Below are 12,552 nucleotides of genomic sequence, written 5' to 3'. Positions count from 1 at the left end.
AAAGTGCGAGAGCCCGGCCATGATTTTTCCCGCCGTCTATGAATAAAACAAGCAATAACAAAAATACGCAAAACAAACTAGCAAAGACTAGGCGAGGAACAGGAAAACCTCATCTCATCTCTTCCAAGTGGCCCGCTTGCATTTTGTGAATTTAAAGCTCACCTGTGCCGCACTCATCTTGCTGCCGCCATACTCATTTCCCCGAGACGCGATAAACACTCCACGGTGCGAAAAATAATATTTTCCCCAGCTCATAGAAAACACCTTACCTTCATTTCCCCCAATAAATCACGTTGTTTTGCCGTTTATTGATTGATTTCTCAGTGTGAGATTTACCGAAACGCGACAGCTCGGTTTTAGAAACTAGCGCCTCGACTACAGGGACAATCTGCAGTTGTGATTTATGACTGGCAAATTGTACAGCTTTATGAAACATATATTGCGTCTCTGGTTACACTGGCTATGTTTACATACAGGAAATAATCAGATTGGAAATGGGAAATTGGATTTCTAGAGTTATCCGAATGAATCGAGTATTCATGGCGAGTGTTTGGATTACAAGAGTGCTTGTTTGCTATAATCCTACATCCAAACTGATTACAAGGTGTGCTCGTAAGTGGCTTGTCAAAAGCACAGTTCTACACAGTATATGGATGCATACAAATGTGACATCCACTATATATAGATGAGTACACCTGTAGCATTTTAGCCTTAGGAGCAGAAAATAAAATGGAAATGGCCCAGAAATATCCACAACTGAATGTTGTGTATAAAGTGAAAGTTGTGTATGTTTTTGGTATTAGCCATTTAAGTTTGGACTCTTTTCACCACCATCTATTTGTCCTGTTGTGCTCTGGTAGGCCCTTCAGGTCTCTTTAAACAAGGACTAACAGGCTTGGAAACAATTTCCTCCTAAGAGCTCTCACTACCCTAATCAAGCACGCAAAACTGAATAATAAATATCTTCCCAGTAGCATTAAAATTGGGATCTTATATATCGACTTATTTAGGAATTTTTGTTGCATTTCAATACACTGTTATTACAACGCATATATTTTATTGCACTATTATAACCAAGGTCAGTCGCCAAGCACTTCCTTGTAAATATTTTTGGCTATATCACATTCATACAATTGACATTCTTTTATCTCATACTTAATTAAGTGTTTATTCTGGGCTGTCATGTTTTTGTTACAGACAATGTTCACTACAATGTTATGAAAATAAAAGGATTTCTATCAAATTAAATATGACTGATTTTTCAAAATAATTTATTGCAGAGGACGTAATATAATGCAGGCACACTAACTAGCATTAAATGATCAAAACAAAAAAGACAATGCAAGATCTGTTGAAATAGTAACTAGTTCTAACTGCTGTAAACATTAGTCAATATTAGAAATAGTAAACAATTAATTCCATTGTTGATATTTGTCGCCAGACATGTTTTCAACAGAAGGAGACATTGCTACATTCATATATATTTTTATGAGGTTCACTCATGCACAATACTGTCTGTCTGTCTTGAGCTGTAACATTGAGAAATGCAACATGTAAACATCAATTACACAAATCCAAAACTTCAAAAGTTTGGCGGCATTTTAGCCTGGATACGTTGAATAAAAAAAACAACTTGCAAAGTTTGCATAGCACAGTGATTTTCAACCACTGTGCTGTGGCACACTAGTGTGCCGTGAGAGATCGTACGGTGTGCCGTGAGAAATTATCCAATGTCACAATGTCAAAATTTAAAATTCTATAAAACATTTATGAATCATTTTCTGCAAATATTATGTCATTGTCTGTGCTGCAAAAACAGGGGGTATCATAAATTATATTGTAATCAAACATACTGTTCAGTGTCATTTTACAACATTCTTGGTTAGTGGTGTGCTGCAAATTTTTTCCAATGTAAAGAAAACGTGCCTTGGCTCAAAAAAGGTTGAAAAACACTGGCATAGCAGACCTTGCGCATCATAGCAGTACCTCTGTGATGCACAATCATTTAAAGAGAACAGTTGGACAGTTGAACAGAACAGTGTCAGACTCAAATTGGTAAGAATCAGGTAACATTGAAGCCAATACGGATTTGTTGACATGCAATGCACATAGTATATACATATATTTTACCACTGTATATACAGTAATGAGCTTGAGCGTTATGCCAGACTGTGCCTGACAAATGTATTTAAGTTTAAATGCATGCGCTCCGAAAAACAAAACAAAAAAAACAGTTGTTGAACATTAGAAACTACATAAAAACGGAGTTAGAAAAAAAAAAAAGGTAAAAACGACAAATGTCAGTAGTTAAAACCTTTGGATTTCAAACTGTTGAGAATCGTTCAGCACTTTTCTTACAGACTTTGCAGTTGACCACCTAATGTACTTCATGAAATACACAAAAAATGTGTTTTATGTTTAGTGTTGCTAATGAGCTTGTTCTTGGTTTACATGGATAAAGAAATGTTTAACTGATTTGAATGTATTATTTGCCAGTTTCTAAAAAATAGACACATGTTTATTTATGGATTTATGTCTCTACTAAACGAGCACTCTGCCCAATCAGTTTAAGGGCATTTTTATTTAATTGTACAAACTTCTAAACGTCCATTTGCTTCACCTTATTGATAGAAACCAGATCGCACGTGAGTGGCAACCAAATCTCAACAGGAAATGGCGCTTTGGGCCGCATTTGTTTGACCGAACGTACGCTTGCAAATCCAAAAGCGTGGCCTCGCAGCCGTGACCTACGCCACATCTGGAAACGATCCCAGTCATGTTTGACGTGACCTCTGCCAGCCTCGCGTTTGTTGCAGAGGCGGCGGTGACCCTGACACAAATGATGCGTAATTACTCAAACGCAACACCACTCGGCTTGAAATAAAACATCTTAGCTTGGACGTACGGGTGGGCAATATGTTAAGAAAGATTAGACAGGGTTCCCACACCTTTTTCATGGCTAAATTCAAGAACTTTTTAAGGACTTTCAAAGCCAATATTCCAATTTCTTAAGTACTTTTCAAGAAGAAGTCCAATTTGGAGGGTTTGTACACCTTTTTAATGGCAAAATTCAAGCGCTTTTGAGGGCTTTTCCATCTTCTCCAGTACTATTAAAAGAAGAAATCCGGTGTGAATCATGTATTATAATTATTATATCTGCAATTTAAACACTTGTTTTTCAAGTCCATTAAGATGTCCGCGATTGATATATATGGTATTTATGCATTCATCAAGACACATGATTTTTACTGTAGATCTTGAGTAAATTGTGAATATATTTGTCGATCCGAACAATACGTGTGTACAAATCTCTCCCAATGTAGGTGTTGGGTAAAAATGATTACATTTGCTTTGCTTACATTTTCAGTAACAGGAAGTTGTTTTCCATTACAATTTACCACTGAGAAATGTTACCTTAGTTTTTAACATAGCCCATAATAAATGTCCATAATTGATTTGTCCCACGTGACAGTGCCTTACAAACTAATGTCAGCTTTTGTTAATCACAAGGGAGAAAAAAATGGGATGGCAAAGCCACCAAAACAGACGTGTGGCTGTCATTTTAAAGCAGACTTGACTTATTTCTCCTCATTTATTGTGTTGTCTATGGTGTCAAACTTCCGAGAAACTTTGCAATATCCAAGCATTTACAAGCAATTCACCCAAAGTCAAGTTTTCAAGCCCTGAAAACATAACCTTATAACTCAAGTATTTTTAAGGACTTCAAGCACCCAGACGAACCCCGAATATATAACGTTTTTTAAAAAATGAAATCACGATCTTAATTTTATCACAATTACTGTATTTGTGTATAACACGTACCCAACTCAAAGGTTTTGGGGTTGAATTTTACCGTATTCGTGCAATGCTTAATAAGTTAAAAAATATCGCTAACCACACTCACAAAACATTGGATTCAACAGGAATGGAGGGGGGGATTTTGTAAGGTTTATTGTTCTATATTCTTTATCCGTTATCGGTCAAATCATAATACGCTACAAAGCCAAGGGTCCCGAGTCAAGGTCCTAGCCATAGCCACCTCATAGATGGTATACAAATTCATTACTATGGAACCCCGGGTTCTGGCAGTGAGAGCGCCAGTAATATAGATGGCATACAAAAAGGCAATCGGTTTTATCTCGTTATCACACTAATTTCAGTCGCGGTACCAGAGAATGTTAGAGAATGGAGAAAACAGTAAGTAGTCCTGAAAGATATAAATTAACACAAAAAAGCACAGTGAGGGAAAAAAGTCTGTGGTATATGATGATGAATCGGACATTAAATAAATACATTGAAAATATTATGTTGGTATTATGTTAATAGTTTACATTCGCTTGTGTTACATGGATACCGTAACTGTGGTAGGTGTGGCTTAGCGCTCACTGTCGGATGTATGAATTGACACAGTTTTGGAATCTATAGTGTCATTTACCACCCCCCCAAGTGATGCAACGTTTGATTTTGACACTTCAGGAGACTCTCAGGGCAAGTACCGGCGTCTCGTCAGTTGTATCCACCCATAAATTAACCCTTTAGTATGCGGCGGGGGCCGATCCGCGAGATCAATGCATGAAACGGTGTGGAAATCTTCTTTGATAGGAGATTTCCCAGTTCGCTAGGATTGATGAAATTCCTCTCGAAACACCGGCAACGTTTTTCCACCCTTTAAGGCGCCGCCGTCTGTCCTTAAACGCCGCTGGATTCCATTTGTAGTAAGTTTTTCAAACGCTGGTAGAAGCGAAGGAAAGTTGCGCAGAGGTTTTTATTATGAAAAAAAAACCTGCTTGGTGAAATAGCGGCAACACGCTGTGAAAAATCGGAGGGGGGGTTCATTTGAGGTATCAGTCGACAAAAGGTGACAAGGTTCAAATCCTCAGGTGAACTTTACCCGCTGTGCGTGGACATTGATTTGCACGATAGTCGGGGAAAACGCGTTCAAAAAAACTGCCGGGTGCATCGAAGATGAAATGATGCTAAATGACTCAGAGAGCCTTGGGAGATCCGCCGTTTTTCGGGTTATCGCATCGGTTTGGGAGTCCTGAGATGAACTTTACAACACTTTAAGGATAAACCGTAGCGTCATGCTAGTTTACTGTGTCCTGGACCACCCCCGGAATTAAACACACATTTCCTGGATTGTAAAGGTGGGGTTGCACTTCATTTGAAAACATGTTATTGGTAAAAATAAGATTACTAAACCACAGTAGACTCCGGGGATACGTCATCAGTCTGTTCTGAGGTGGGAATTGCAAAGTGAAATTGCTGTTGCGATTCATGTGCATTGCTTGATAATCGCAAGGTATGTTTACATGGGTCTCATTTTTGCTTCTCCCTTTAGCATCACTGCAAACCTTGGGACCGAGGGTGGATTCATACAGTACAAAAAAAAAATACACTTCTATTTTCAACTCACAAGAAGTTACAAAGCACACAACATTCTCAATGAATGAAGAGGAAGGCATTGAGGGAAGTTATCCAGCCATTTTCTTTATGCCATTATGCACATCAATAGCGGAATATCCTTTCATATGAAGTCGATTAATAGCAGACAGGCACCTTAGAAGTCAAACGCACAAACACCGCAAAAAATTGTTTGCAATTTTGGGCACGTAAGATAATTTGTTGTTGATGTTTGATGATGAAATTACACACCGTAAAAATGTTGTAAGGTGGGGACGTCGTATCCCCGGAGTCTAAAATAACAACCACATTGTTTGACTATGGGTACAAAAAGTCAATGTAAAGTAAAAGTAAAACAAAAAACATGTGTCAGAAGGTACTGATAAGCTACCTATAATGAAAAAAACAAAATGTTCATGTTAAGGTTTTCATAAATATAATAAAAATTATTATAACGAAAAAAATGGTTTTGGCAGATACTCATTTCCTTGAAAGATATTAGTAGCCCACAGGTTAGTTTCGAAAATGAGAGCGGTTCATTAATCACTAAACTGGCCATGAGTTTGACAGATGTAGTTTAGAGCTTTCATTTTGATACTGTGAGATGCTTGCTTACAATTAACTTAATCATACTGTTAGAATCCAAAGCTAAGAAGCATGACTGTAACAACAGCACAGAGTATTGATTGAGCAACCGAATACAACCGGATAAAAATAGAACAAATCACAGAGTAAAAGCCGAAAGTGGTCCTACCTGTGCTGCTCCAAGGCTTCGTTATCTGGAAGCTCAGCACCGCAAACATTGCAACGTTCGTGCTGGTTCCTGCCATCAGGTTTCATGCCCACAGCCAGCTCGCCTAGCTTGCTGAAGAACTCCCTCTGGATAAAGCTCTGAGGCAGAAGTCCGCCATAGGCGCTGAAGTCCACGGACATGGCCAGAGCAGGCGACATGGGCAGGGCGGACGCCATTGAAACCGGCATGGACATAATAGCCTCGCCTTTGTGGTTGACCGGGAGGGAGTAGAGAGAGGCAAGGTGCTTCTCCGCCATCCCGGCCATGGCCTCAAGACCCATGTGACTGACTTCGGCTTGCGGGTCACCCATGGTGTCATCACGCACGTAGTGCAGCTCCCGGGCACTGGTGATAACGCTGCTCCGGGTAGGTGTACCCGGGCCGTCTCGGTTGCGGTCTTCGCCAGCTCCGTTGCTGGAGCCACCGGACTCCATGCTCTCGTGGCCATTGCCACCCATGTCAACCTGCATCATCTCAGTCTTGATATCACCCATGAGCTGGTGGGCATTGGCGTGTTCACCCCCAAAGCCCTGCTGGAGGAGAGTCTGCCCGATGCTCATCAGGCTGTCTACGGCAGCTTTTGTGGGACTCAGGTTGGAGACGCCGAAGGACGTGGAGACCGAGGGACTCTGGTCCACCATGCCGGACATGGCAGAGAGCTGCTCGGCGCCTGACAGGTAGAGGCTCTCAATGGAATGCTTTTTGGAGCTTTTGACTCCATTGTGGCCCTTGCGCTCCACGTCGTCCTCAGCGCCGCCATCATTGACGCCTCCCTCGGTCTCATTCTCGTCCGATGACTGGATGGTCTCCAGGATCTTGAGGCACTGCTCCTCCAGGTACTCAATCTCCAGGATCTCAGCCGCGTACAGCAAGTCGTCCAGATCCTCCACCTTGGCCTGGAGTGTGGCGGTGTAAGCGTAGTCCAGAATCTGTTGAAAAGTCTTTGGCGAGAGAAAGTCCAGGGTGTAATGCTGGCTGCTGCGGTGGAAAAGGATCTCAAACATTTTGCTGGTGCACGCCAAGACGGTCCGGTGGGCGTGAAACTCCTGGCTGTCAACCATAATGACCACGTCGCACAGCGTGCCCGCCAGGCGCATCTGGTTGGCCTTATGTAGCAGCGCCGTGGGGTGGTTGGGGTTCTGCAGCTGGATCATTCCCATCTTTGCTAAATCCATGATGTCAGTGGAAGCCCGCGAGGCCAACTCATGAGGCTAGCCTTCCCTCTCTCGCTCTGCACTGGTTTGAGCCAGGAACTGGAGAAAACCTGCAACCAGAAACATAAGATTGTTGTTGGGATTCAAAATTCCTGAATGACAATTACAATTAGAACTGTCTTTATTGGTGGACATGGCCCTTAAGGATAAACATGTAACAAAAAAACATTAACAAAAGAAGATAAAAAAAAGTATATTGGGATAAGAAATATTTCCATGTTTGTGCTTAAATACTACGTTGGAAGTACATCAAAAAATAACGTAGTGGCATTAGCAGAAAACTTTTTACAAAATGCAAAAGTAAAGAAATAAAATGTGATTATAAATAGACAAGATTTCTTTTCACAGTCTTGTATGCTTCTTTAGAGTGCTGCTGGCTCTAGGAAAAAAAACAGTCCCTGAGACTGTGTATCCTCATTTCAAGGGACCTGTAGTGTCTGCTACAGCACTCTAAAAACAGTGGAGTTAAAAGTAACCCAAGTTTCGGTAAAAAGTGGACCAACCCAATAATCAGGTTTATTTGACCAAATCTCCTGTATTTCTTTACAGAGATAGCCGCCACTAAAATTGTGTAGTGTTGAAGTTTTTTGTACAAAGATAGAAAATCAGACAGAAAAAAACGGACCCCAATATTGGGTTGGTTCAATTTTTGACCTGTGTTTTTTAGAGTGAAGGCAGCAGGTTAAAGAGTAGGTGGTGGTGTCAGAGAAGCCTTCAATAAGTTTGAAGAATCTGCTGCAGTAGTGAGAGATGGCAAGACCGGGCAGAGAGTCGTCGATGACGTTACGGGCTATTGATAACTCTGGAATGTTCCGCTGCAGTAGTAATGTACTCCAGATTGGGCAGAGAGCTGCTAATAGTTTTCTGGGCCATGTTGATGAATCTCTTCTCTAAGGTTCTATGGTTGTAGTACAAACGGGCAATGTCCCACAGACTGGGCAGAGCAGCCCACGATTTCCAGGCTGTGTTGATGACTTTTTTTTTTTTTTTGTAACAGTCTCCGTTTGTGATGATCGGAGCTGGATCCATACTTTTTATCTCGAAGTGACCTCCTTGGATTTAGTGGTGTTCACAACAGAGTTTATTTTTTAACACAATATTGTCAATGTCCCCAACGACCTGTACGCAGTCTTATCCCATTTAGAGAAGGGACCGACCAAAGTAGCGTTGTCTGCGAACTTAATTGTGTTTGCAAGGTGGGTCGGTGAACACTCAGAGGTGGCAAAGGAGAGAAGGGAGTCCTAGTATTTCTTTTTCAATCCCAACACAGACAAGAACAGGACCATCAGGGCTGACTGTAGATTTGTGGAGACAATTTGTGAGCAGTCCGGCCTGCTCACCATGCATACCAATCAGGCCGACATATGTCATGCAAAAAGGAGAAGACAAAAAAAAAGACCCTGGCATCTTCATTCGTTTAGCCGACTGGTTAAACAGGCGCAAATTGAGGCCGGCTCACAAAAGAGCGTCAAAGCGGCCTTTTTGGAAATTAAATAGCCGTCTCGTTCAGTATTCCCAGCACAAACCTTGTGAGGGGGGAGAGGGAGCGACAGAGGCGGACAGAAATGGCTGGGAAGGGAAAGGGGAAAAAATGGGACACAATGCTGCAGCTTTAAAACATCCAAAAATGAACTCGGGGGAAGTCATGTGGGCTTCCAAATAAACACTTCATTGTGAGTGACATGCACAATTGACCGACTACATGCACTCAATGTATGTAAGGCATTTTTAAACTGTGGGGGGAAGGGGTGGTGAAATGGGGATGGGGGGGCATAGCCCTGCAGCCATTCCTTAAAACTAATTGCATCATGTGCAACATGCACCGCGTCATGTGCAGGGGGGAGAATCTTTTGTTTTGCACGACTGAGCGTTGAATAAACTGGACAGCATCGATTAAAAAAAAAAGAAGAAGAAGCGACGACGGAACAGCAGCCAGCGGAGGTCATCCGCGACATTATCTTTATTGCAGCTTTGCCAATAGCGGCCAATTTACGAGCACCGCACCGGCGGCCATCCCTTCGCTTGTTGCGCTTGTGTGCGCACTTAATGGTGCCCTTTTCCACGCGCGTTATTAATAACCGGGGGAGGGGGGATGTTGAGCGCGTCTAGACAGCGCAGACACAACACGTTATGCATTTAAACACATTCAAACGTGATGAATAAACAATCATTTATCAGACGGACACATAAGAAGGAGAGGAAGCGATAAAAAAAAGAACTCCGCTTCATTGGCGCACAGGTGGTCACGCACGGAGGGGGAATTACACCAAACATTTTAGGGACGCCTGTCAATCAATAAAAACGACGCATTGATGGTATCCGGTCGTTTTGGAACATGCAAATAAAAGCAACGTTCGTTTGTGATAAGAATCACACTAAACACTGAATTTCACTGTCGCGGAGTGTCCCGGTTTTAAAAGTCATTCAAGGTTGTTAAATATAAATGAGAATCATTTTAAGGTTAAATTCAGCGCTTTGCGATGATGTCAACTTTCAAGACCTTTTACCCGACGTTCACGCGTGTCAACAAAGGTTGTACGGGGACACGGAGGAAAGGCGCTTATAAACTACGAACTGAAGGGGATAAGAATGTATTTAAAAAAAAAAAATATTTTTAATAACAATTTCGCGGGTGTGCTAGCTGGCGGGCTCACCTGAAGTTAGCGAGTGTCTTCCGGAGTGTTCGCGGGCAAAGGGAGGGCGCCGGCGGGCGTTAGGAGCATAGTAAAGCCGCCCGCTCTCTTGGTCCTTTCGCTCGGCTTGTCTGGGAAGACACGCGCCGCCGACTCCTTCCTTCTCCTTGTCTCGACGCGGCGCTGACGTCAGGCTGCAGACGGAGCCGGCGTGTAAGCCCCCAAAAAAGGGCGAGAAAGTGAGACACCTAGGGGGCTTTCTCGTGTCAACATGTGGAAAATGTCTTGCGTGGGTTGTCAAGAGGATGGGGGAAAGGGGGCGGAGATGACACGCCCCCTTTTGGGATCTATATGGGGCGTCCGGCTTCGAATCGTGCTCTCGCGCGATTTCGGGAATTATCGCTGATTTTTAATCGAAAGGGATTGTTTGTTATATTTCGACATATAGTTTTTTTTTTTACTATTGTACTACGTATTCACGCCTTATAATTTATACAATGAGAATGATTTTACCTACATGATAATAAAGTATACTGTATTTCAAGCACGCACACTTTAATGACAACGTTTGTCAGTTTTAGTTTTACTTGTGGTCATTCTTTTTTTTTCCTTCGCTTCAACTTAAAAGATCGGATATGATGAACTTATTTACAATATTTTACCAAAATAAACTGCAGGAATTAAAAACATGTTGAGTTGTCTTTAATATTCACAAAAGCAAAGGGCGTAATGTCATCACCACAAAAATATGAAAAGCCACAAATGATGCAATTCGTATTTTACAAAATGATACTTGAAATTCCGGAAAAAAATAGTTTATCCCCTGTGATTTAGGACCTAGTATCCGCTGCCTGTCAATGCTCGGATGATCCTGTATACTGAAAAACACTGGCGACCAGATGATGAAGGTGCTGTATCTGAGTTAGATCAGGAGGCTTCTCCTGCTACTGCTAACCATGGAGACCAGTACTATTGGTTCCATGTGGGGCAGCAAACCCTTACCTACTGTAAACTAAAAACGGCCTGGAGAGGGATGGGCAAGACACACCACAGGAAGTGATTCCCTGATGACGCTGGTGGTTAAGGGATCCGTGAGACACAAATTTTCTTCAGTTTGGCTTATTTAGCACCTCCTAGTGATAAAAACAATAATGATTTAAATAGGGGGAGCCAGACTAGTTTTTCTGGAAGCTCACAATTCAATTATGATTAAGGGAAGTAAAATTTTACTACTAACGATTATTGAGGGTGTTTCCCCTCATTTATCCTTCACTAATATTGGATCTTGTAGTGTTTATCAACTGTGCAGTTTTAAAAGAAAAGCAAATAATAATTACATTTCTTCCCACTACCTTTTATTTGACTCGGGGAAACTTGTGCAGATTGGAAATGAACAAAAAAAGCATACAAACCTTAATTTATGATTGATTTAATGATTTAAAAGAAATCTGCTTATTTTATGAAATTGTTTACCTGAATATGATAGCTTCAATGTTATATTCTTATATTTGTTATAGGAAGGAGCTAAAGCTTCTGTAAAGTTTTACAAAGAGACCCAGGTTTTATTTTTTTAATTTGTACTATTCATATTGCTTTAAACAGCGCGTGTGTGATTTTTATTTGAAGAAAAATTACATTGGGACGGATTTCCTCGATGTTCTCTGGTTGATTAATGGTAGTCAGCGAATACAGCTGTAATGGGTGCTGTGCGAATAGCGCCTGTCTTTGGCGACATCCAATGAAGCTCATTTTTCTCTTGTGTTTCTCTAGCAGTGTCTCACGGGCCAAGAGTTTGCCATGCATGATTTAAATTATAAGCAAAAACACATTAACTATCAGTTTAAAATCAAAACGTATTTTAAAACGAGGACAGTAACGCCCTTTGAAGGATTTCATTGCGTTAACCGCCTCTTTTAATCGCTAGCTTAATTTCAACGGTTATCACGGTTATTTACTGTTCCTTTAGCACCACTGGCAGCTTTAAGACTCATAACTAATATGGGAAGTATCTTTTATAATGTTGGCATCGCAAGTCGGCAATGTCCTCCAGACTGGGCAGAGAGCAGCCGATGATCTTTTGGACTGTGTTGATTACTCCCTGTACGTTTTTCCTGTCTGCTGCCATGCTCCCAGCTTACCACATGTTAATGCAGCATGCCTGTTTTTTTTTTATAGACAAAATTACTCGTTTGCAGAATTATCTTGTAAAAAAAAAAAAATTAACATGTGATTCAAATTTCTGGGGTTTGTTTCCACAAAACAATTCAGCGACGTTGGGTCAAATCAACCCAATTTTTTTTCCGAGTGTACACTAAGTTGTTTAATCAATGAAAATACTGTTAAGACAATTTTATTCTCTTTTAGCTCACACAAATACATTTAAAAAAATAATCCGTTTGAAATTTTGCAGGAAGAAGTGAAACTGTCTATCCTCATCAACACCCATTGATCCATCTACTTTCCGCACCACTTATCCTCAGTAGGGCCGCGGGGGTGCTGGAGCCCATTC

At 41.3% G+C, this 12,552-nt stretch overlaps 1 protein-coding gene across 1 annotated transcript in view; it reads right to left on the bottom strand.

Moving 5' to 3' along the window:
- Positions 1-10,312, bottom strand: part of zbtb16a (zinc finger and BTB domain containing 16a) — a 182,137-nt gene extending 171,825 nt beyond the window's left edge. Inside the window, exons 1-2 of the mRNA XM_088320957.1 lie at positions 10,065-10,312; positions 6,158-7,460 (exon numbers count right to left, since the gene is read on the bottom strand). Of these exons, the coding sequence (XP_088177083.1) occupies positions 6,158-7,371 (1,214 nt within the window). The 5' untranslated portion in view covers positions 7,372-7,460; positions 10,065-10,312. The remainder of the gene's footprint in view (positions 1-6,157; positions 7,461-10,064) is intronic.
- Between the last annotated feature and the right edge of the window lie 2,240 nt (positions 10,313-12,552).

The sequence above is a fragment of the Urocampus carinirostris genome, chromosome 17 (genome assembly GCF_059441175.1).
Source record: "Urocampus carinirostris isolate Australia breed hairy pipefish chromosome 17, RoL_Ucar_1.0, whole genome shotgun sequence".
NCBI classification, from domain to species: Eukaryota; Metazoa; Chordata; class Actinopteri; order Syngnathiformes; family Syngnathidae; genus Urocampus; species Urocampus carinirostris.
Note: the sequence above shows the minus strand (reverse complement) of the source record. Positions and strands in the feature narration are given on the sequence as shown.